Here is a 25,004-nt window from a genome sequence, read left to right as displayed (position 1 = left end):
TCACTCCAAGCCGAGACTAGAACCCTCTCAACCTTCTCTTTTTCGAAAAACCTATTCCTTAGCGTTTTAGACATGACGGGACCTCGGCCGGGCGGGGGACGGCCCGACCTGAAAATCCCCATCGATTAGCACGTCATTGCTCATTTCATTCTTTGTATTGGATTCAATGCATATGTGTTAAAGTCTCCGCAAGTGTTTTTTGGGGGTACATTCTGCACCAGGTTCTGCGCAGATGAAACACGAAGTGATCCTGTATGGAAGCCTGGTCTGCAACTCTTGCACAGCTTTGCATCACACTTCCAAGACCACTACTTTATTTATAACGCATTGTGCAAGATTCGACCAGATTCTGCTTGAAGCAACGTGTAGGTTTTTTTTTTTTTTGGATGGCGTTTGATGAAACACTAGCTGTGTTTGTTGCAGATCCTCGTTCATCCGAGTTTTAGAGATTTGTTTATTGTGTGCAGACAGGAGCATCCTCCCCTGCCAGGAGCCCAGCCTCCACAACTTTACATCTAGGTCAACCGCAGCCGCCGGACCCGTGGGGATAGCAGCCTTTTAATTTATCAATGAAATCGCGGGGGAAAGGAGATTCTTTTGAAGAAAGGCATTTCTCGGTCATGAATATGCATTAGCTCCCAGGTTGAGTGGTTATCGCCGGGACGGAGCACAACAAGCGGCTCCCCGGTGAGCGGCAGACGGCTATCTCCCCTCTCCTAGCATGTTGTGATAGACGTCGCAGCCCCCCAAAATGGTGAAGCTATAGCATAAACGCATTGTAAGTTCAGCTATTTTGCTTCATTTTTTTTTACATTTTTGTGTTTCTTAGCAAAGATCCGTGCATGCAGTTTTGCTTTTCGTGATGCCCCTGCGTTTGCCCAGCCGGTTCTTCTATGGCGTTGCAAAGGCAGCTGCAGGACAGTTGCGCTAGCTAGCTGTGCTTCCCCACCACCAGCACCACCACTGTGTAGCCGCCGGAGTTAGCACACATTTCCAGCGAGATTGCGATGTTTGCATCCACTCGCTTTCACGTCGAAGGGTGTGTTTTGTTTGCTCTGCGTGTTTCTTGTCGAAAGGGTGAACGCGAAAGGGGTTTAGCTTTCCGTGTCACCGGACGCTTGTCAGCTAGGCTAAACGTCAACGTTAGCTAAACACCGACGCTAGCAAACCAACAATTCCAGGGTAACAAGGGGGCCTTTTTAAAACCGCGTCGCCGCCGGGAATAAACTAAAACCTGCTTGTGTGACACTTGTAATACCATTGAACATAACCATTACCAAAAATAAGAAACAATAAACGTTTCGTGGCTTTTCTAAAGCTCCAGACGTTTTTTTGGCTGCCGCTAGCATAGTCGTGCCCATCACTGAGGAGGTCTGTGGTGTCATTTCTGTGTAAATATTCGTGTTTTTCACAGAAAACGCTTGTAACTTTCACAGAATATCAGCTCAAACTTGAGTTTAAGGGGTTTCTTTTGGCTCCTGCTCGTCACTTTCCATCAGTGCTTGTGTCCTTTGGCCGAAAACACAATTTCATGACACATTTAAATAGCCAATGACTTGAACAGAAAGCGTCCTGCACCTGCTTTGGACTGGGGAGGTAAGAAGATCCACCACAAAAAATTGGCCTTAAATTAATGAAAAGAAATCTTTATGAATGTTTAAACATGTTTAAAAATCAACCTGCGACTACCTGAGAACAAATAACAAACCAAGTCAAGTACACTGCTAAGATGTAGAGGAAAAATCAGCAAAGTAAATATTGTTTTTTTTACCTCAAGTGCAATACCTTTAGTTTTAATGAGTAAAAGTGCAAATGTCCTCGTTTTTCTCAACATTTTTTAATACGAGTGAATATGTGATGCGCGACTTGTTTGTATTTATTTCTTCCTCGTCACTGTATGAGATGCAGCAATGCAAATTTCATTGTAGCCATTCATTCATTAATTCATTCATCAACAGTTTGCCCCCCAATAATTGCACAAAATTAATGAATATAATAAATAAATGAATCAGGTAATTCACAGGAAAGCAGCAAAGAGTAGGAACCTATCTAGCAAAACTGTAGGTTAGGGACCATGAGATCAGCACTCAGTTGCTAATAACACACAGGAAAAGGTAAAAGAGGAATGCCGTTTTGAATTTTATATCATATTGTTTTGATAATGGTGTAAAGATGAACTCCATCAGCTCTTTCATTGCAGTGCGAGCATGGCCGACAGGAAGGGAAAACCCGCAGCTCCGGTCAAACCACTGACGAAGAAAGAACAGGAGGTGATAAAGAGGAGGGTAAGGAGGACGGTTTGGTTTTATCCACGATTTCCCAGCGAGTGTTTAAGGTGCTCTGCAGCCACACTGTGCTTGTGCGTGTCCCTCCAGGAGGAAGAAAAGGCGGCGGAAGTTTTCGAGGAATTCCTGGCGTCGTTCGAGGCGAACAAGAAAAGCGGAGTGAAGACTTTTGTCCGCGGCGGAATCGTGAACGCGACAAAAGGTCAGCGGCGGTGACTCGGTAACGCAAGATCAGTGAGAGCGCGTCTGGATACGGCTGTTCTTTGCAGCCGCTGTGAGCGCTCTATGATATTTCACATTTTTCTAGGCTGCGCTGAACGCACAGTTCCAATAATGTTGAAGTGAATCATCTGGACAAAGTGCAATGAATATCACACTGACTCAGCAGGAAAGTAGTTGACAATTGGAATTCCTTTTTCCCCTTATCGTTCCGGGGGCGCAATAAAAGTCATTGCTAGCATCCATTACAATTTAATTTCAATCTCTGCCTGCAGTGCGGGTCTTCAAATTATTGTCTCACATAAATACGGTACATCCCTGGCATTGAAATCTCAACCATCAGCATTGAGAGTTTAATCGGTATATCTTCGCCTAATTCTTCTCGCCGACAGAAGAATCTATTTTTAGGCGGCCGAATGACTTTTTCCCCACATTACAAATATCCCTCTTCCTCAAAGAATGGCTTTGTCAGTGTCTGAGTGTCACCCTACTTGTCTCGCAGAGGAGGAAGAAGCAGAGGTCAAGAAAAGTAAGCTGTACCGACCTGCAGCAAAATTTGTCCCCCCGTCCCAAAATGTCTCTTCCGCATCTCCTGCAAAGGCTGTAAGTCTGTACCCTGAGGTGTCCTTCTTTTAAATCGGCATATTGATAAAACTTAATTTGATTTAATTTAAACTGGTTGGTTCCTTTACCCTTCCCTTGGCTCTTTGATTCGCAGATATTCAAAAGGAAGACAGAAGAAAAAAAGAAGAGCAACCTTGAACTGTTCAAAGAAGAGCTAAAGCTGTAAGTTGTTGTTGTTTTTCTTTTTTTCCTTCCACCGTCTCTCTTGTAAAGCCCTCAACGTTACATCGAAAGTCGGCGCCGGCGTGTTTTTACAAAGGGTTTCATGTGTGGTTGCAATATAGAATACAAGAGGAGCGCGAGGAAAGACACAAAAGAAAGAAAAATGACACTGGAGCAGGAGGAGGCTTTGGGGATCTGGACATACCATTATCAGGACGATCAAGTAAGCGTCACTTTCTGAAGACCTCGACAGTAAGAGAACTTCATTGAACCCCTGGTCGGCTCCTCCCTTTTCTCCACAAAATGTTCAGACAGTAAATATAATACAACGGGGAAAAATGAGCATGTTGGGATGGGGGATCACACATGGTGACGCAACGTGTAAACACCTCAAATGGCAAAGAAATATCGGATAAGCTCAGAAATGACGTCTCTAGAACTTCAGAAGGTCTCCATGTTTGTGTCTGTGTGGGGTTCCTCCAGGTTCCTCCCACAGTCCAAAAACACGCAGGAGACCCTACGTTGTCCAGACGGGTTGTAAGTCTATCTGAAACTCTCACAGGTTTTACCTCCTGTTTCCAAAGTTCTGACCTCTCAGGATTATCAGTCCTGTCTCTGTGTAAAGCAACATCTAGTAGGACATGAGGTCCATTTTATTTCAGGTGGTTGGAGTGGAGATTGTTCAGGAGGACTCTCTGTTTATGCTAGCTGCGTTACGAAGCAGCGACTTCCAGAGAAAGCGTCTTCTGCCAATGAAAGGACCTCCTACTTTTATTTGTAAGGAAACCACGATTGTAATACAGAGTGGAAGACAGGCAGATGATGCAGCGAGTGAACTGTGGGTGTCGGTGCTGAGTCACTCATCAGATGAAGCTACGTTCCCCGCAAGCAGTAGAAACCCCTCCAACACTAATCCAATTATTCTCTCATTTGAAATAGTAAGAGCAATTGTGGGTCCAAGTAAAAGGCGCCGTGAAAGTACTCGGGGTTTTCAAAACAAAGTCAAGCAGAAATAGTTTTTCACCACCTAAAGGCCAATTGGAGTTTTAATAAGGCCAGTTGTTTCTGAGATGTAACTTTTAGTGTCTGTATCTGGAGTATCTCCGGGGGATGATAAACAACTCCGATTAAGCGAACGTTCTCTTATTTCTTCTCCCTCAGCGTTGTATGATGACCTAACAGTGCCAACGACCACTAACCTCTACATTAGCTGCATTAGCCCAAAGGTAAAGTTGCACATTTCCCAAAGGCTCGGCCGTAGCGTAGACGCTCGATAAATGACCCCCTCGGTTTGCGTGATTTCCCAGATGAACGAGGAGATGCTCTGCAAAGAGTTCGGTAAGTATGGTCCCCTGGCCAGCGTGAAGATCATGTGGCCGCGGACGGACGAGGAGCGCTGCAGGACGTCCAACCGAGCCTTCGTGGCTTTCATGACACGGAAAGATGCGGAGAGAGCTCTGGCTGCGCTGGACGGTACGGGAGACCTCGCCGCCACGTTTGTCCTCGCACCCGTCCCGCCGTCGTCGTTACTGACCGCCGGTCCCGCCGCAGGTAAAGTGATCATGGGTTTCGAGATGAAGCTGGGATGGGGCAAGCCGGCCCGAATCCCGCCGCAGCCTCTCTACACACCGGTGGGCGTGAGGGCCACGCCGCCGCCTCCCTCTGGGCTCCCCTTCAATGCTCAGCCGAGGGACCGCTTCCGCAATGACTTCACCAAGCCGCTAGGCATGTCCAAAGGAGAGCTCGACAAGGTACGTGGCCTCCTTCCTCTGACTGCCTGCATGACCGTCTCCTAGATGCTGAGAAGTTACACTAGCTGCTAGAAAGCTCTCGGAAGAAGAGATGGCGGGAGTTGGTGTCAAAATAAAAGATTAGGAAATGCAGTTTCATATCCAGTGGCCCCTTAGGATACGAATCCCTTTATATACGGATTTTTTTGGATGCAAAACGCGATTCGAGTAACGTTTGTCCTCGAAATAGGAAACATATTTCACGATACGACTACGAGAGCGAGGAAATCAAAATTCAAAATTGGCTCCTGCAACTCGCATTTGCTTTATGGCGCCGATACGTCTTCTGAATTGGCGCTTCTGGCCTTGAAGAACGCCTCGCCGCTTCCAGCGTCATTCGGACACCCGGTCCGGGTAGTTGGTACGATACTTATATCTCATGTCGTGTTTGTATCTCTTGTGTGCCATCGGTTTATATCTTTGGGCTTATTTTGTGTATTTTTTTAATAATCATCACAGGCCCTAAGAAAGCAAGTGGTGAACCCAGAAAGAAGATGCTTTCTACGGAAATCAAGCACAAAATTAAAGCGAAGCGAATTTGATTTCTCTTATTTTAAATGGGGGAAAATTCATTTAAGATACAAACCCACTCCTGGAAGAAATTAAATTCTTATCTTAAGGGACCACTGTACTTGTGTAAGAAGGTGCCACCGTGTTAACAAGCAGCGGTGAGAGTCATCATTTCATCCCCCTTCACTGGTTTTCAGCAACGGTCAAAACATGTCCTCCGGCAGCTGTCATTCAAAAAAAAGAAAAGTTAAGAATCTCTTTGTCTGGGGGACACATAGGAGGCGGAAGTGCGGCGAGGAACAGTTTTCTGACACTCACAAATATATTTGGTAATATTCCTGTCTAAAATGTCTCTCAAATAGCTACTTTTACACATTTGATTATAGAAATTGCTCGGCTTGTCCGCATTGGAGTCGAATGCGATAACGCGACGAGCCCGTTTGTGTTGCAGACGGCGGGATGGTGTTTTAACAGAATATAAAAACAGGTTCAGATCCTGAAATATAATCATTTCACGCTGGAAGCTGGCTGCAGGGAGCGAACAATTTGGGGGTAAAAAAAAAAAAGAATTCCAATAGATTTAAATAGCGCTCCAGTTTCAAAACAAGGCTCTGCTTTGCTGCTCTTTTTGCTTTCTGTGTGTCCCCACAGTGATGATAGTGCATGTCGAAGCAAATCATTTAAATAGCATGTGCTACGAAGGTTTTGTTGCTTAAATGAGGGAATGAGAAAAGCAGATTCATTGAAGTTTGACTATTTAGTAAAATGTTCCTGCGGTTATTGCTTCCTTATTATATCGTTTTCAATTTCCTGTAGCCATTAATCAGTGTCACCTCCCCACCCCTCATTGCAGAGACTTCTCTTGTGGTTTTCTATGCTGTATGTATCCTGCAGTGTTTCATCTGTACGAAAAACTCACTTTTTTAACATTTTTCACTATTTGGTTTGACTTCACGAACAGACTCTGTCCGAAGCCGTAGTCAAAGTGGTTATCCCGACCGAAAGGTACACACACTCTTCTTACTATGACTGACCCGCTGTTCTCTACAGAAGTGTTTTAGGGCGGAGGTGCAGGCTTCATGTGTCCGTACGTTAGCTCCACATGCATTTTACACCGCAGACACCACGCGTAAACTCTGAAGTGTCTCAACTCTTGCAAGCAGTCAGGATCCTTCCTAGCGTATGTCCTCGCGGGTTCCTCAAAGTGCATGTGTTATGTCTTGCTAGTTTTGCTCAGATACCACTATTTTGTCCCCGTTAATGTGAAAAGCACTGTGGAAAATGGTTTCAGTAATAAATGCAATGATTTATACCTCACTTTTTTGAGTCCTGGGTTGGCTGAGACACTGCAGACCGATACAGCTAGAAGGCAGATTGATGTAGCCTAGACTCACGCCGGAGCGCGTCAGACAGAGATTAATGCCAGCGGCTGAAAGAAACCAAGCGTATCGAGGGTTAGAGCGGTGATCAAAAAATTAACGGCGGGGATAGATTGGACTCAAACGGTAACAAAAAGTACAGTCGGGTGCTTCGTCTACGATGTATAGCTGAAATACTGTCACTCACATATGGGATGCATTCCTGCCGCTACAGTAAATTTAAAAAAAAATATGCGGATACCTTGAATAACCAATTTTGGGCCAGGTGATGGTTTATTTATTTTTATTTTTTTTTCAGCAATGGAATGGTCTGTCAAAGACTGCAAAATATTAGCACACGCACGACTTTGTAGCGATGTCACACTCCGATCATCTACGCAAAAAAAAAAACAACATCGATTTATGATTTCAATCAGTCGCTCTGGTCGACGTAAAGGCTGATCGACGTGAGAGGTTTGAACCCGGCTGTGCCGGTCGGAACCAGGTCCATATTCGTATTCCGAATCCCGTGCAGGCGTTGGGATTTAATCACGTCTCGTCACGACATCAAATCCACTCGTTTGACCTCGATCGGCCAAATCTTTTATACAGCGGCGGAAAGATGACCGAACTTAAACCTCTGTTTTAAAAATGTTAACGCGGCCCGACGTTGTTTTTTGAGCAAACGGACGAACGCTCAGCCTTCACCTGCTCCGGATTTCAACCGGCGGTCCACTTCACGGCCCGGCGGCTCAGCGTAAAGAGCACTTAGATCTGGCAGAGTAACCGAGAGAGAGAAATGTTCACTGATGGGTTTTGACACGAAGCCCCCCGTCTGATACAGTCTGTTTCCCCCTCGCAGGAATTTATTATTCACTATACACAGGATGATAGAGTTTGTGGTGCGTGAAGGTCCTGTGTTTGAAGCCATGATCATGACCAAGGAAAAAAGCAACCCGGATTACAGGTGAGCTTCACTCCGCCTGAACACGTGGACGTCCCGCGGGTGGCACGCCGATGAATGACTTCCTCCTTGTCGCCTCAGGTTCCTTTTCGACAACAAGAGCCAAGATCACGTGTACTATCGCTGGAAACTATTTTCTATCCTTCAGGTATGCATTTACGGCTAAACGCAGTTATACCTTGACGTACGGGTTTAGTTCTTTTCTGTGCTTACTGAGCTTGTAACTCGATTTGCTTGTACATTTTTTTTGCACGTAGAAATGTAGCATGTAGCGTAAGAAAAATTTGATTTAAAGCCATACGTAATAGAAGAGGATTTAAAAGCAGTGTGTTCTCTCTACACACTGAATGCTAAAATGCACACTTTGCTGCACTTTATCTCTAAATTGCATTTACGGGCGAAGTGAAGGCCTCTAAACGTCTCCTGCCTTCTCGCAGACGATGTTTCCGCCTCCGCATCTCACCGACAACAACTTCTCTTGTCTTTTCACGGACGAGTTCACAACGCGCGCACCTCGCTCGTGTTTTTCCGCGATTCTCTCAGGTCTCGGCTCGTATCAAAAAAATCCACCGAGCGCCGGCTCGTATCTCGGTTAAAACACCCAAGTCTATTCACTCGTAAGTCAAGGTTCCACTTTGTCGCTCAAATTGAACCATTATCTTATGCGTTGTGTTCGCTATCATACATTTAGCTCCTCTCACTTCACCAATATATTCTCTGTCTATGACCCAACCACCTCTGACCTTCTCTCCAAAACATCTACCATGTGCCGTCCCTCTGGACTCATTCCCGATCCTCTAAGAGAACCTCAACATCTTCATCTCCGCGCCCTCCAGCTCTGCCTGGTTTCTGCACCACACAGCATCGCTGGTCTCCCCACCTGATAGTCTTCTATCTCTTCGTACCCCTGACACTTTTCTCCACCCATTCCAACCTCCTTGAGCCCCATTCTTTACCTCTTCTCCACGCTCTCCTCCGCTCTGGACTGTTGACCCCAAGTACTTGAAATCCTTCTTGACCTCCACTCCCTGTAGCCTCAGCGTTCCACCCGGGTTCCTCTCATTCACACACATATATTCTGTCTTGCTGGGACGAAACTTCTTCATTCCTCTCCTTTCTATCGCATACCTCCACCCTTCCAGATGTTCCTCAGCCTACACACAGGTTCCAAAAATGCAATCATTTCAATGCATGTTTCATTGCATCCTGCCTATTTTTATTTATTCTTGTCATTACTATTGTCACTATTTGTATTGCCGTTTAGTTCTGGTTGTGTATTTTTCACCCTGACTGTTCCTTTATGTTGTCCATCATTATCTCTGATGATGATGTTGTAGCTGCTTTCTATTTATTCATGGATGTCTTGCTATCTTCTGTCTCTCTATTTCTATTCATATTTATTTTACTTTTTTATTTTTTGACATAACTGTTACGCCGCTAAGGGGATCAAGTCTATCGAGGCCGCTTGCTAACCTGGAACGGCGTGACCTCCCTTTTCCCCGATTCCTCACAGATCGATGTGTTTTATTTTGCCGTGACGACGAACCCTTCTCCCCCCGCCATAGGGAGAGTCCCTGACCGAATGGAGGACCACAGATTTCCGAATGTTCCGCGGAGGTTCTCTTTGGAGGCCCCCCGTCTTAAACAGCTACGCTCAGAGAGGCGAGGAGCAGGCCGAGGACGAAGAGAACGCTTCCCCCGAGGAGGAGGTGAAAAAGGGCCAGCTCAGAAGCGAGTAAGTATGTCCGGCGCGCTCGACCACGCCGCCGCTACCTCGATATGAAGAACCAGGACCCACGCTGTGGTTTTGCTCCAGGCACCGGCAGAAGCTGGAGGTGTTGCTGGAGGAGCTCAGTCCCAGCAGGGAGGACATCGCCAACGCCATGCTGTTCTGCCTGGAGCGTGCAGACGCAGCCGAAGAAGTCGTGGGACACATCACAGAGTCCTTCTCCAAACTTCAGACACCCCTTCAGAAGAAGGCACGTCTCGTTCCGTTCAAAGAACACGCCGGCTTCTCGGGGACGTTCGCCGTTCTTCAGTGATACGTTAGCGTGTAATCTCATTGAAATATTCCAGGTAGATAATAACATGAATGTGCGACAACATCTGCGCCGACGTCCGAGTCGTTTCTGAGCGGCGTCGGCTACAAATTCCTGTTTTGACACAAGATGGCAACCAAACACAACTTTAAATCAGCGTGACGATTCAGCTCCCGCTCCATCACACACGCACACACACACACACACACTTACGCTTTGTAAAACCTGAAAAACGCAAGCTGTGTATCGACTCTTTTTGAATGTCTGAAGAGTATTTTCTGTGTTGATAATTAACCGCCGTCTCGTTCCCACAGATCGCCAGGTTATATCTCGTTTCAGACGTTTTGCACAACTCTTGTGCCAAAGTAGCCGGTGCATCGTATTATCGGAAATAGTAAGAAACCGTCGCTCACTTCCTTTAGAATCGTGTATTTTATTTTCATTTCTCCGCCCGGCTGTCTTTTAAGTGTTTTGCTTTCCCCTCAGTTTTGAAGCAAAGCTAACCCAGATATTCAAAGACCTAAATATAGCCCACAAGAACATACAGGCCCGTCTGCAAGCTGAGCAGTTTAAGGTGAGCGCACACAAACACACACACAAAAAACAAATGCAACCATACCGTGGAATCGACCATCTGTTCTCGCCACAGCAAAAGGTTATGATTTGTTTCCGTGCTTGGGAGGACTGGGCCATCTACCCCGAGCCGTATCTAATCCACCTTCAAAACATCTTCCTGGGTTTCGCCAAAGCGAGCGAGGAGCCCGCACAGGAAGTTGAGGTGGGTTGAAATGTCAATCGATGACTTTTGTTTCCAGCGTTTCAGCCAGCTTGACGATATTTCAACGCAGGAAGCGCCCTTCAACCTGGACGGCGCGCCCATGGACCGGGCGCACAAAGGCGGCCTGCGATTGGACAGAGCCCCCGTGGACGACCTGGACGGCTGCCCCCTGGGCTGGGACCCTCTGGACGGCATCCCGGTCGACGACATCGACGGCGTCCCCTTAGGCGCCTCCATCGACGATATCGATGGAACGCCGCGTGAGTTAACCGTGTTTCCAAAGCTGGAAGGAGGTTTAGAATGGTAGAATATTTGGCCAACCTTCCGAGTGCAGCAGAACTTTGGCTTCTGAGTGTCAACTTGGGAGTTTTCCCAGATCCGAGCCGTCGCTCGGTGGATTTTATTTTTACGTTGTTATCCGAGCCAGGGTGCGAGTTAGGAGAGGACGGGTCGAGCGTCGGCATCCCATGTGGGCGCCGCTGTCCGTGAATTGGTGTTTCAAGACAACGTCACGAGCTAGCCCGGAGAAAATCATGGAAAAACACCAGCGGGCGTGTGTGTGTCGTGGACCTTTCCGTGAAGAGACGGTGAAGGAGAGCATCGTCTCTGAGAAGGCCGGAGACGTTTATGGGGATTTGGTACGGCGGGAATGTCGAAGGCGTCGGAAGAGATTCGGGGACGATTCGATGGTTTAAGAAGGAGGAGCGGCTTCACTCCGTCCATAAATGGAGTTTAGACCAAGTGTAGCAAAGTGTGCACGTCACTTTTAGCATAGCATTGTAGCATTAAGGGTGAAGAGAGTACACCTTCCTTTTTTTACTTCAAGGTAAATACACTGAATAAAACCACTTTTTTTCTTTACATCCTCTTCTTTAACGTCTTAATTTTTATTATACATTTATGTGTAAAATAACTTTTCTGACTTCAAAGCACATCTCAAAAACTAATATTAATAGCGTTTCAGTCCATTTTAACCAGAAAAATTGAACGTGTTGATGAAGCTGAGTTCCGAGTTCTGTCATGGAACCAAATTCAGCTCCCGAATGGAGGATGGTCGCCATCGCTCGGGAGTTGCTCGAAACGCAGTGCGAGGTGTTTACACACCACTCCCCTCGAAGCCAATATCCTGCTTGTAGTCTCATCAGCAAGTCTCTCAACAGGTGCCATTTTTAGGGGTCCTCAGTAATATTGTGTCGAAGCGCAGTACGTACCGCGATTACACAAAGCGTCGGAGGTAAGCGTGCTACGTACTGTTCTCTGATTGGTTGATGGTTGCTAGCGATAGTGGACACCTGAAGTTAGTGTGAGGTTTGGACAACGTTGTGTTCCAGCATGACATTAAAACTGGTCGGAGGTCAGTAAGCACAGCAAGAGTTCATACACAAGGTGCACGGACGATTTTTGAGAAAATGTAAGGATTCTAAGTGCGCCTTATGGTGTGAAAAATACTTTTGATTTGCCCGCCGGGCTGTCCGAGGCGCCGTTCGACATAGAATGAGGCGTTTGGGATCATCATGATTGTGTGTTTTGTCCGCCGAGTTGCGGACCGCCGTCATTCCCGGCACTTCCTGCAGGGTTCGTTAGCACAGCGGCTGGGATTTAAGTGTTACTGTAACCTTGGAAGCGTTAGTAGGCGAGCAAAGGAAGATGTCACAGAATCATGAATGGGCCACGAGTGTAAACCGCATTCAAAATAAAAAAAGGGGGAGTCGTGCGTGTGTGTGTGTGTGTGTCAGCATTTAACTGTCCTGACTCAGCTTCCTTTTCCCCTCCCCAGTGGATGACAGCAACCTGGCTCTGTCCAGACGGCCTCTGTCCAAGTGGGAAAAGTCAGGTGACGATCAGACGCCCTCCCAAGGTAACGCGGTAAAATCCCCCTTTTTTTTTACACTTATTATCACCCCCCTCATGTTTTGCTCTTTCCCTTTCAGCCCAGACGGAGTCCAAGTGGGGCTCGGTGGCAGACAAAGTCAAAGACGAGGAAAAGGCCGTGAGGTAAGACGACGAGAGATCTCTCGGCGAGGCGGGCGAGGACGCCGGCGCAGAGCGTTCAGCTTCCCTCTTCTGCCGACAGCGTCGGCTCCAGGGATAAGGACGAGGAGTCGGACAGCGACAGCAGCGACGGCTCCGGCAGCTCGTCCAAATACGACGGCGCCGACTTCCACGGCTCCCTCAAGAGCTTTCAAATGTCGGAGAGCAAAAGGAAGCGCCTGAGGGAGCTGGAGGTGAGTGTTTTTTTTTTTTTCAGGTTTAATCCTTTGTGTGGCAAAATTAGGGCCGCACCCACCTTGCGGAAGCCTTTCTCAAACACAGATTGTTGTCTATCCCGTATAAGATACGATACTGACGGACACTGAGCTACTCTATTCTCCCGTCACCGGGACCCTGTAGCTGCCAAGGTTGAACAAAAGCATCAAAATGCTAAAAGCAAATAAAGTTTCTTTCCCCATGTCCTGGACGGAGGGCTCACTGCCAGGAAAACCAAGGACAATTGTTTTCTGACGAATGATGGCTATGAAAGTAGTATTTGTACTGGAAACAAGCCGCTGCTTTTTTTCCCACACTGCTGCTTAAACAACGATGCAGCTAATTTATGGGGGTTTTTTTGGGGGGGGTGGGAGGCGTTTGAGTTTCACGCCGCCGAAACATTTAGCCTCGTCACATCGGACCAATGAAATGACCGCGAAATTCTGAGGTCGTTCAGTTCCGACACCGAAGACTTTATTGGTTTAAGTGCCCGGGAGGAGGATAGCGATGCGGTTTATATTCAGGTGCACTCAAGTCCAGCAATGACTCCATCAGCATAGAACCTGGGTCAGGTGTGTTATTTAAAAAAAAAAGAAGCTAAATGTACTGGATGTCCCTGATGCAGGTGAGAGTTATGAAGGTCCAGGATGAGTTGGAGTCTGGAAAGAGGCAGAGGAAGCCTGGAATGAGCCTCCAACAACAGGTGGCCCAGTACAGGAACAAGCTGCTCCAGAAGGTGAGTGCTTTGCCTTCCGACCGGAGGAAATCAAACAGCACTCCGCCCTAAGATAAATATTTCTTTAATCACAAACTGTACGGAGGCAACACTTACAAAAGTGCTTATTAGAACATTTAAAATGGGCACAGTGGGGAAAAGCGTAGCTCGTCCAAAGCGCGCTTTTCCGGGAAGGAGTTGGCACGCGAGGAGCCGGCGTGACCGCGAACAGAAGCGACGACCGAGTGACGCCGAGGTTTTTACCCTGTCTACCGTAGGAGTTCGAGAACGACGACGAGAAGGACGAGAGGTCCAAGTCCAAGGAAAGGTCAAAGGACGACAGGAGGGACAAAAAGAAGAGCAAAAGGAGCGAAGACGGCGACCGGAGACGGAGGCAGAGCAGAGATTTAGACGAGGGCGCCCGGAAATCGAGAAGCATCTCCCCCTTAAAGCAAGTGCCGTGACTTCCTCTCGCCACACGCTAACGTTTTTTTAAATCCTCAAAAGTCAATCACGACGTTCTCTGCCACTCCCAACAGGACCAGGTCTCCGAAATGGTCCAAGCGGTCCCGTTCGCCCTCCCCGGACCCCCGGAAGGCACGCAAGTCCAGGTCGCGGTCGCCGCATCGCTCCCACAAGAAGACGAAGAAGAGTAAACACTGACTCGGAGCTCGGCCCGGTCATCCGTTACTGTGCCACGTTGGTTGGCGGGCGCGCGCGGCGTCCACGACACTCTGTTCTCTTGGTCCCGACAAAATGTACCCAGGCAAGATTCAGCTCTTTTTGTATGAACTTTGAATACTGTAACTAATTATATATATTTTTTGTTTTCATGTTTGTTTTTAAAAAGAATTAGAAATGTGCAAAGTTCAGACACTCAATAAATCACGGTTGGTGATTAAAGGTGTGTTGTCGCTCTCCCAGAGGCGGACGACGTGATTGGTAGGGCCGGGTTTCCATGTTCGGCCGCCGCCAGGCGAGAGACCGGAGGTACGTGTCCTCCGCGGGCGTTCCCACGCCGGCGGAGTCGACACGAGCGCCGATGTCCAGCTCGTCGGTACGACCCGTGAGATACGTTTCCCGAGATGTTTTCTGTGTTTTCTACGTAGGTTGGTGATGTTTAACACCATCGCCCCTCACAGAAGAACGTCAAAGTCAGGGATTCAGTGGACACGTACCTTAAAGACGGCAGTTAAAGGGCACTTTATTGAAACGAACAGGGGCCCGAATTTTGGTTTTTGTTTTTTAAAATGCAAACGTGTGCACAGGAACGGTAATCTGAAATGTGTCAAAAACAGCCAGAGCCAGTGTTGGTTTGAGACGAACGGGAAGGGCGGAGGGTTTATCGGCCGAGGGAACATGAAGCTGAATCTTTTCCCGCTCGCTTTGACGAGGTTGGAAATCGTAGTTGCGTAAATCTTCTTACACGTGACACGCTAGAATTTGTGACTTAACAGCTCGAACCGTGTCTGACGGGTTTTAAGTTAATTTATGAAAGGTAGGAAAGCCAAACAAACAAAAAAAAAAAAGTGGCGGCCTTGTATCTATCTGCGCTCCGTCTCGACCAAACAGCAGGAAATTTACAGACGTAGCGGCGCAGACGGTTCCCGCTGGAACCGCCGGCCTGCTTGGCGTCACCGAAGAGACACAGAAAGGTGACGGCCGTGGCGGCGGTGGTGCAGACGCTCCGCTTAGTCCGTGTCGTCCTCCTCTTCCCCCCGGCGTGGGGAAGGAGCCCCGCACCGCTCCGCCTCCGACAAATAACCGTTGCGTAATCCGGTGAGTCTGAATGGCCCCGACGGGCCGCTCTTCGTGGTCGAAGAGCCCGAAACCTCCGCGGGCCTCAGTACTTTTTGACGTTGATGAAAACCTTGATGGCGCCGGTGAAGTCGGCCGAGAGCAGAACCTCCGTGTGATCCGTCTTCAGAGCTCCTGCGTCGGGATGATAATCGTAACGTGAGCGAGCCCGTCTCATTTCTTTTCTTTTCTTTTTTTTTTTTAAACGGTGAGAATGTACCTGAGGGTATCGTTTCTGAGTCGGTGGAATCCAGGCTCTTACGGTCGGCGTCCGGTTTCTCGGCGCCCGTCTCCTGGGGAACGATGAGACCGGGGTGGGGCGCGAAGACAGCTGACGTGACGACGGCGTTGTGTGCTGTGGAGTTAAGAAAAAAAAAAATAGCGTCCTCTTCCTAAAGCTCGAGATAATATTGTGTAACGTTGAAAGCATCTCTACCTTTAATCCCTTCCCAGAAGTCATTGCGGTCCCGCCGTACGGATGTGAACTTGCTCAGGTCGTGGTAGGTGCTCCAGATGTACACGTACTTATCCTCGGATCCGCTGACTATGAACGAGTAGTCGTGGCTGCGGGACATTCCAGAAGGAACGCTTGGGTTTTAGTGGCGAGTGTGCGAAACACTCGCGGCGTCGCTCTCTTAAAACGGCAGCGAGTGAGAAATAATGGTGGGTCTCCCCGGACCCACCCACTTTTACCTGTCTGCGCTGACAGGGTGATACAATCGCAAACGTCAAAACTTACTCTCCCTCAACTGCTTGTGGGGAAAATATGTCACCGCAAATGTGTTTGACGAAGGGAAAGTATCTGGCGTGTCGCGCTGACGCCAAATCCCCTCCAGGAGAGGTGGACGTCTGCCCCTGAAGACGCTTTCTGACCCGGGCGTGGCCTTTTAGCCGCGCTTAGCCGAGGTAGAGTATCATCGCTCATTACGGATCACCGCAAAAAAACACCTCACCTGAAGCTCGCCTTGATTTGACTGCTGCTGTTGACGTAACCCTTGTACTTCATGGAGAGAGACAGGTCCCTCAGGTCGTACAGGCGGATGCGGGAATCATTAGAGGTCACCAAGATCTGCGGCGAGGGTGGAAAACAAGTCACTGGAGGAGGACGGCTGCAGGAACCAAAGCCAGGGTGTATCTCGGACGTACCTTATTCTCTCCTGGAAGGGGTTCGATACCAGTTATTTTGCGTCCGACCTTGTTCCTGCCTCTGGTGGACCTGACGTGTATCTGGGTGTGGTATTTGAGACGCTGTGGTGCGCACGCGCACACACACACACACACACACACACACACACACACACACACACACACACACACACACACACACACAGGGAGGGTCACATTGGTGTTGCTCCTGTGACCTGACCTTTCAGAATAGCGGTGGACGGCGTCCACGTGGAGACGGCGTTTACCTCCGTGTCGTAGAAGATGCACCTGCCGTCATACGTGCCGATGACGGCGTACTTCCCGTTTTGGCAGAAGTTGGCGGCGGTGATGAGGCGGGTTTGGCCATCCACCTCGTTCCACAGCGCCACCTTCTTGTCGGGAATGTTCCACAGCCGGAGCTTGCCGTCCAGCGAGCCGCTTAAAAAATACCGGTCGTCCTGGGAAACGGAGAATAGCCATCTTAGACAGCACGGAGCCAAAAAAAAAAAAGACAGCTAGCGGATGGAGGTCCGCTTACTCTGGGGTGGAACGCAATGGCGGTGACGAAGTCGATGTGCTGGAAGCAGCAGAGGCACTCTCTCCTGGATATGTGCCACAGCCGCACCGTTTTATCCATGGACGAGGAGAGCAGGAAGAAGTTCTACCAGACAAGGTCTCAATTAGTAAGGAATTCTTTCACGTAAGTGCGTCACGATTTTTGACGCGATCAACTGCTATCAGACAGAGGAGAGCAGCGAAGCCTCACCTTGGACCAGGACAGGTCCAGCAGATCGGCCGTGTGACCTTTGTACTTGCAGAAGGGGACCTGACGGAAGGGGGCGTTCCTGTCCTCCGTGTCCGGGTCCTCCGGGACGCAACTCGCCTGCCGCACAAGTAAGAAACGCTGAAACCACAACACGCGGGGAGTCGTACGAGTTGTCGCCGGCGGCTCCTGCACCTACCCCGGGGTCGGTGTCCGACTTGGAGGAGCATAAACTTTCCTGCGAGGGCGACGGAGAGACGCGACCTGGAAGAACCGCGACGTTTTTCTCAAAACGCATCAAACCAAACGCGAGCGGTCCGTCTTCTTCGGGAGACGAGGTTTACCTTCCGTGTTGTATTTTATCCTCATGTTGTTGAAGTAGTCGAAGGCGGTCTTCAGAACCCAGATGCGAACCACGTTGTCCTGGCCGGCGGTGGCCAGCAGCCTCCCGCAGTGAGAGAACTTCATGGTCCACACGGCGCCCTGAGGAACCACACGCAGACCCGGGTGTGCTGACGTCCGCCGACACTCATCGTTGCGGCGACGGGCGGAGAGAATCTCACCATGTGCTCCCCGCTCAGGTCCTGCACCACTTTGATCTGGTCGAAGTCGAAAGGACCCTTGAAGCTGTGCGCCGCCTTGAACTTGGCGGGCCGCGTGTACGGCATGCCTTCGTCGTCGCTCGAGGACGGGTCGTCCTGATCCGTGTGGAAAACTGACCAGAAGCACCGCGGCAAGGGTGAGACGTCAAACATAGCAGAGCCTTTTTTTTTTTACAAATGTACTTTAAACAGAATGGTGGGAAAAAAAAATAATAAAAAATGCGACATCCTTGTCGCCGGCGGTTTATCCACACGAATCAAATAGCAGCAAAGCTACACGCGATTTTTTATTTATCTGTGCCAGAAATCCTTTTCCATGTGAGGATGGGAACACGCTCACTTTGTATTTCATTTACATAAACATCCACAAAAAAAAAAAAACCTTTCTGAAGCTCCCTGAGCACTTGCAACTGCCTCCCATTGGCACACACACACACACACACACACACACACACACACACACACACACACGGGTGGCTGACAGACTCATGATGTTGCAAGCAGGAATCTTCAAAGCAGCTACACACTTCCTTCCAAAGCGCTGCTCTGATGGCACCTTATGAATTTTGGACAGTTTATCAGGGGAGCCGCTGAGCAGGGCTCTTCTGTGAACGCCCTCTGAGGCCCCTCCAGCGGTCATAATCCCAGATTCCTCGCAAATGTGGATTTCTATTACGCCTCGATATTGGAAATATACGTTCTGTTCTGTACGTGCCGATTTTTGGGACCAACTCTTGCCGTTTTCGCTGTTAAATAGCAGCTAACAGTCAGTAGCGCACGCTAACGTCATCCCATTTTTACCTTCGTCTCGAACGCTCTTCACTTTGTTGACCGCCTTCTCCCCGTACTCCTCTGCCAGATGCTTGGCCTTCTTCACAGACTTTCCCAGGAACTTTTTCAGCTGAGTCCTGGAAGCGAGACAACATATGGTTGAAACGCGCTAAGAGGCCGACGTCCGGCCGCGGGCCGAGAGAAGCCGCCGACGCTCACGTTTTCTGTTTGAGTTTCCCTCCGTCCGTGTCCTGCAGCGGAGCCTGAGACTTGTCGTCGTCGTCCGACTGGGCGGCGTCGTTCCTGAGGAGGAGAGCAGGGACGCTGGATCGGCTTCATGTCAACACTCAGGTTTGTGTTTTAATACTTAAGAGCCCAACACTTAGAAACACTTTTAAAGAGCTGTGTTATCAACAACGCGGTCACACCAGCTTGGAAGCTATAACAACAATACTTCAAGCAGTGGCAACACTTGATTACTGATCACATGGGGAAACAGAGGTTAAAATAAATCATTCTCAAATACTATGTGAACACACACACACACACACACACACACGAGTTACCATGAGTTCACTTCCAAGTTTTAAAGTATACAACTTCTGGCAGACCGAGACAACAAAGTACTTCATGCACAAGCAGCATCGGAGATTAAGATTATGAATAATCTCCCGCTTCCAGGACGTGTGACAATATAAAGTGGAGAAAAATGTGAGAGCAGATCGCGGATCCTCCAGCGGCAGGCGGCGAGAATATAATCTTCTTTTCCGAACCGATCAATCATCGCAAACGGCAACCGTTACGCAACTGTTTTGAAATCGGCGCGCTGAGGACGTCGACCTCGTCAATGTTACCCGGGCGGCCGGAACACTTACGTGATGTACTCCTTGGTCCTCCTCATGATGTGCAGAGTGAGGGGGTTAATCCCGGCGGGGAGTTTCTCTTCCGCCTGGATGAGAGGGATCTCCTCCCCGGTGTCCAGATTCTTGATCATGACACTGGCCAGAATTTCCTGCGGTGAGATGACGCCCCGAGTTCACGCTAAATTCTGAGAAAAGACGGCGGGAGCGGTGGAGACTCTTACCTCGTCCGTCAGTTCTCGACCGGAGTTGGAGCGTGGCCGCTGGGGGCCCGGGTTCTGCCCTTCGCTCACGGACGACGCCTGCTCGCCCTCGTTCTCCTGGGAGACGGAAACCCAGCAAACGGGGTCAACGATCCGACTCCCCAAACGTACACGGGTTCCGAGCGGCCGTTTCAAATACACGGACGGGAATACGCGGCATCCCCCACCGACCTGCGCCGTCACCACCTTGTCCCCGCTGGTGGCGCTGGCCAGATCCAAGGAATGCTGCAGCTCCCGGGTCAGACTCCTCACCGCGCTGCTGGGAGACACCAGGCCCGAAGGCTCCAGGTCCTCCATGGAGACCGGACTCACTGCAGACACTGCAAGGGTAACGCAACACCTCAGCGACAACCCACTTACTCCAAATAACAAACGGATACATAGATTTTACATGTGATAAAGAACCTGCTGATATTAAAGCTGCAATGAACCTGGAATAATTCAAACAACAACTTGCGTCGACAGATAAAAAAAAAAACACTGCAGAAAGACCTGAATTAATATTTGAATGACAAATAAACACAAAAGAACGTGACAGCGCGTGGACGTCAATGGCTAAAACATCACAATGGCCCTGACACTGACCTCACAGCCTGCATTTCACCAAACGCTAATCTAAATACCATTTCAAATGTTGACTATTAATCTGTTAAGTTCCCCCACACTGCACACTAGCCGGCGCAAACCTGGTGATTTATCTGTGTTTATACGCTGGCATTTTGCGGCAAATGACATCCGAACCTCTTTTTGCTTCTGCTCGCAGAGCGAGGCTTGGAAGAAGGAGAAATTGATTTGTAGCGGTTACTGATGAGGCCACGTGTCAAAGGTCAAGCTCTGCGTTGTTTTGTTTGTCTACCTTCTAGTCCACTGGGCCTCGGACAATCCTGCGATTTCTTGGACGGTAGATTCTGCCAGGATGGCGGGGGCGGCCTCGGCGGCGGGCAGCCGGCCGGAGGCGGGGGTCGTGAAGGAGGAGGCTTCTTGGTGCTGGCTACGATGTCCGGTTCCACGGCGAACTGCCGCGGCGGTTTCGAAGGCCCGGGTGAGTCTGACTCGGCGGGGCTGTCCGTGAAAGGCGGGACCTGGTCTAAGAGGTCCGCCGGTCTCTGGTCCCGGTCTCCTTCTGGGCCCGGGAGCGCCCCCTCGGGCTGCCCCTCTCTGATGGTGCTGGTGATGTCCGGAGGCTGAACGCATCCCTGCGCTCCGACCGGCGGACCTGGGAAATCTGCGGGTTCGGGGGCGGGTAGGGAGCACGCTCCATTTATCGTCGCGCCTTCCTGTTGTTCCTCCGGTTTCTGAATGAGCCGAGATGCTACGGCCGGAACGGCCGGCTCCGCGGGAGCTTCCTGAGCGCCGCCGCTCTCTTCCTTTTGCTCCGGCTCCGCTCCGACATCCACATGGAGCTGATCTAACAGCTGAGCTACATCACCGTTTCCTTTTTGACTCTCCTCAATAATACTATCTATGATCTGGAAGGAAAAGAAAATAGCCGTTAGTTCAACAAGACGACGGCGATGAAACCCAGATACATCCTTTTTAAACCACGCGGATTAGAAAGTACAGTTAGTCTTTGCACTTTTCTTCAAGCTAGGCTGTGATAGTGATCAAAAACAACCAAACTTCACCTGCAGGGAATCGTCTTGTTGAGTCTCAGCCGAAGCCGCTCCGCAGCTCCCGTCTTTCTCTGATCTCTTTGAAAGCTGTCCAGAAAACATGCAGATTTTTTGACCAACTCGAGTCACTTTTTTTTTTTTAAATAATGGTAAAATAGCAATCAAAGTAGACGTGTCCCCTGATCTAACGTTAGACTTGGCCGGTGTGTTGGTCATAAGAATTTTTAGTCCACATTTTTGTTGTTTTATTATTGGACTGAAAAAAAAAACACACTCTGATCACTTTTACCTCAATAGAGTTGTTTTTGTGGAGCTCAAGATCTTACAGCAGTGAAATTAGCATTTAATAATCAAAGTTATCAGAAAATGCTGCTTAAAAATGAGCTTTACAAAAACAAAGATCATTGACAAATGATTCACAAGTAGCAAGGGTGTGTCAGAATTGAGAAGAAATTCTCTGAAAGTGTAAATGGTCTCAAAATGGGCCAGAAATAAATAGCCGCGAATGGCAGGAAGAACGAGGTAGAAACGGCGGCTAGGGAATTAGGTGAAAATGTGCCGGAGGAGAGAGTAAAAACGTTTGCGTGGAAATAAATTCGGCTGGCAACTGATTGACATTAAAAGCAGGGGATGTTTTCAAAAAAGGATTCTGACCGGGTTTCAGCTTAGAGGAGCCCTTAAAATCCTGGAAAACAAATGATCTTCTTATACCAGCCACTCTGAAGCAGCAAAAAGCGGAGGACATTACCACGTCTCTAAAAGTGTGTGCGTCATCATGGCCATTTTCATCATGTCCAGAGGGAGAGTTCCACCTCGCTCCTCCTGCTATTCTCTCTCAAATTACATGCTGTCTGTGTTGATGCTTCTTTGTTCTGAATGCATGTCAATAAACACACACACACACACACACACACACACACACACACACTGTCTCCTACTGCAGAAAAAAAAAAGAACGTCCTTGTGACGGCACGTTTTTGTTTTTTTTTTGCTAAGTGATCACAAATGGAGCCCTGCTGTCCCATCCCCAGCATGCTAAACATTTTTAATCTTTTCATTTTAATGAGGTTTAACGTTTGTTTGGAGCAGCTTCATAAACACTGCTCTGCTATAAATAAGTCATCGCCTCTCCTTTCTGTATATATTATTCATTTTTGTTTTTTTAAGCCCGGTTATGAAAACGCATCGTCAAGAGTGCAGCTCTTTATTCTTCGTATTTCATGAAAGCGGTTATCGATGGGCGCGGCAGTGGAAGTAAAACTCCACTCGCATTTCTTTAGCAGCGAGATCAATGTTTCCAGTGGACTTTGGTTGTGAAGGCTGTGAGGGAAATGCTCGACGGAGAGAAGCCAGGGCTGGACGCCGGTACCGTTCACACATCCTCACCAGCATTATTCATTATTTACACAAAACGGAATCGTAAATTGAGCAGTAGCTGGGTATATGGAGCGGTTGACAATTCATTTACATCTCCAAAGCCCCGCTGAGGGACGCTTTTAAAAAAGCAAAAAACAAAACGCGCGTGATAAAACGTGATAAACGCGCCTGTCAGTCAGTGACTCATCGACCAGAAAGATTAATGTTTTCACCAACGGACAGCTTCCCAGTGAACTACTGCTGAGGTTTACAAGGTACAAACCTTGAAGATAGTGGAATACTTAGATGTCACTAAATAGTCCAAAATAAAAAAGTTGCATACCTCACTAGCAATTTACTTTACATTAACATTTGAATACTTGATTAATTGGAATATACTAAGTTAATACAACGAAAAAAGGTGTATCAAAGTGTGCAACTGAAACCACACTGGAATCAATTCAGCTGCTCTGCTGGTATCGCTGTGTTTAAACATTGTCTGGGGTTAAAATAAACATACCTGAGGTGACGGAATGACAAACTTTGCAGGTGACCTGAAAAAAACAACACACATGGCCATAGTTTAGAAATGCGATGAATACAAAAGGTCAAAAGGATGTCCGAGTGAAAAGCAAATTCATGTTGATTAAGTATGACGCCGTGAAGAATGCAGCATTTCTTATTCGCGTGGAATCAAATGCTGCCGATCGGATGATAATTACAAAACAAAAAGAAAAGCCGGTCAACTTTGTTCAGTTTTAAGAACGTGCACCCAGATGTTGCCGAGAACATCTGGCTAACTTATCTGTGCATTTCAACTGTTGTTTCATCATGAAAAAGAAATCTCTAGGTACGAAAAGGGATTGCATCTCAAACAAACCCTTCTTTCATTCTATATTCAGGACATGATAATGTTCAAATCTTTTCCCCCTCAGCCTCTTCCTTGCATTATTGTGCTCGGAAAAAGGCATTTACCAAAGGGCACCTGTTCCTATAAACAAACACAATCCAGAGGTGTCAAGGAAAACATCATGTGACCGAGATGCCGGTGACAGGAGCCTCCCTGCACATAATATGCACATAAAATGCATTTTAAAAAAATGTGTTAATGCACAAATGCCTTTAAGAAATATGTCGAGACTTGTTTGTGCACACGTAGCCGTGTAGGAGCTGGGTTCTGGGAGTGTCGCTGCAAAGTTTGCTCATCCGTTTGACCGAAGTGCCGTTTGGCAGTTGACATGAAGCAAGCGGGAAGCGGCCGTCGTTTCCGAGTTTTTAAACACAGTCAAAGCTTTTTTACTCACACTTTAGGAGAAGGGGTGAAGTTGACTTCCTCCGGAGCATCGTAGAACTCCTCGGTGTCACTTGTGTCTGACGCCATGCTAGGTGCCTTTAGCTAGCTAGCCGCTCCGCTACAAGCCCAAGCCGCGAATATCCCGGGCGTTGGCTCACATGCGATCGTCACCCTGTTTTCCTTTTGCTGCCAGAATTGGGGGAAAAAAAGCAGCCTCGGCGACGTTGTCGTTAATAACCACTTTTTTTTGTCCCCCCCCCCGGTGTAACGTCACGCCATAACGTTGCGGTATGCTAACCCCCCCCCGCTAGGCTAACACTGTTGACTGTTAGCACGGCTGCCCACTGCTAACCGCTTTCTTTCAAACCCGCGGCGTCAAAAGCAGTTTATCTTTTAAAAGAAAAGAAAAAAGAATCCGGGTCTGTGTAATAACAGGCATTTGGCAAGCTGTCAATCCAGCGGAGGGAAGAAACGGCGCCGTAAACAATCGGGTTAACAAAAAATATATATGTCAAAGATGTGAATCGAAGGGCGGGGCTTTCTTCTTCTACTGCTCCGCTAATGCTGGCTAGGCGAGGTGCTGCCCCCTACTGGCCACTCTGCATATCTGTTATCATTCTTCACAGCAGCCGAACAAGAAGATATACTGATAGATAATCGATGCATTTTTAACTGGAGTATATTCATAAAAATTTGAATCATTCTCATTATCGATCAATCATTCATTCAACACATCTGCTCACTCTGACACCATAGGTGTTACCAGTGACGTGCAGTCAGTAGAGGCAGGGGAGGCCGGGCCTGCAAAATGAAAAAATAGATTGAATGGTTTTATTTATTCAGTGATT

At 48.3% G+C, this 25,004-nt stretch overlaps 2 protein-coding genes across 3 annotated transcripts; one reads left to right on the top strand and one right to left on the bottom strand.

Moving 5' to 3' along the window:
• The first annotated feature begins 398 nt into the window (after window positions 1-398).
• Window positions 399-14,594, top strand: LOC147216571 (U2 snRNP-associated SURP motif-containing protein). Of its 2 annotated transcripts, XM_086177419.1 has the most exons (25): window positions 542-778; window positions 1,437-1,596; window positions 2,201-2,285; window positions 2,376-2,487; window positions 3,007-3,107; window positions 3,223-3,290; window positions 3,413-3,513; window positions 4,452-4,516; window positions 4,598-4,763; window positions 4,842-5,041; window positions 6,552-6,595; window positions 7,811-7,915; window positions 7,994-8,060; window positions 9,478-9,647; window positions 9,729-9,891; window positions 10,266-10,345; window positions 10,438-10,525; window positions 10,601-10,729; window positions 10,800-10,989; window positions 12,507-12,587; window positions 12,661-12,724; window positions 12,804-12,954; window positions 13,602-13,712; window positions 13,970-14,142; window positions 14,231-14,594. In XM_086177419.1, the coding sequence occupies exons 3-25, from the start codon at window positions 2,208-2,210 to the stop codon at window positions 14,352-14,354; spliced, it is 2,631 nt and encodes an 876-aa protein (XP_086033545.1). In that variant the 5' UTR covers window positions 542-778; window positions 1,437-1,596; window positions 2,201-2,207; the 3' UTR covers window positions 14,355-14,594. The 2 variants fall into 2 exon arrangements, with proteins under 2 accessions (XP_086033546.1, XP_086033545.1); XM_086177420.1 differs by lacking the exon at window positions 1,437-1,596 and having other exon boundaries at window positions 399-778.
• wdr44 (WD repeat domain 44) lies at window positions 13,761-24,377 on the bottom strand. The gene is made up of 20 exons (XM_086177418.1): window positions 24,167-24,377; window positions 23,383-23,416; window positions 21,519-21,593; window positions 20,750-21,362; window positions 20,065-20,213; window positions 19,855-19,950; window positions 19,646-19,782; window positions 18,990-19,073; window positions 18,801-18,907; window positions 17,961-18,112; window positions 17,742-17,880; window positions 17,597-17,661; window positions 17,401-17,517; window positions 17,173-17,295; window positions 16,901-17,092; window positions 16,635-16,736; window positions 16,442-16,557; window positions 15,925-16,052; window positions 15,709-15,843; window positions 13,761-15,623 (listed from the first exon to the last, which is right to left on the bottom strand). Exons 1-20 carry the CDS (start codon window positions 24,241-24,243, stop codon window positions 15,535-15,537), a joined length of 2,730 nt encoding a protein of 909 aa, XP_086033544.1. The 5' UTR covers window positions 24,244-24,377; the 3' UTR covers window positions 13,761-15,534.
• Window positions 24,378-25,004: the final 627 nt, after the last annotated feature.

This window comes from Fistularia commersonii, chromosome 29 (assembly GCF_037954325.1).
Source record: "Fistularia commersonii isolate RoL2024-O1a breed Wild chromosome 29, RoL_Fcom_v1.0, whole genome shotgun sequence".
In the NCBI taxonomy this organism is placed as follows: domain Eukaryota; kingdom Metazoa; phylum Chordata; class Actinopteri; order Syngnathiformes; family Fistulariidae; genus Fistularia; species Fistularia commersonii.
This window is presented reverse-complemented; position numbering and strand designations above follow the sequence as displayed.

Coding starts and splice junctions, on each gene's coding strand:
- LOC147216571 (XM_086177420.1), top strand. CDS start 2,208: ATGGCCGACAGGAAGGGAAAACCCGCAGCTCCGGTCAAACCACTGACG. Junction 2,488..3,006: donor AATCGTGAACGCGACAAAAG/GTCAGCGGCGGT, acceptor CTTGTCTCGCAG/AGGAGGAAGAAGCAGAGGTC. Junction 9,648..9,728: donor AAGGGCCAGCTCAGAAGCGA/GTAAGTATGTCC, acceptor GTTTTGCTCCAG/GCACCGGCAGAAGCTGGAGG.
- wdr44 (XM_086177418.1), bottom strand. CDS start 24,243: ATGGCGTCAGACACAAGTGACACCGAGGAGTTCTACGATGCTCCGGAG. Junction 21,363..21,518: donor AACAAGACGATTCCCTGCAG/GTGAAGTTTGGT, acceptor TTTTCCTTCCAG/ATCATAGATAGTATTATTGA. Junction 16,558..16,634: donor CCCTTCCAGGAGAGAATAAG/GTACGTCCGAGA, acceptor CCCTCGCCGCAG/ATCTTGGTGACCTCTAATGA.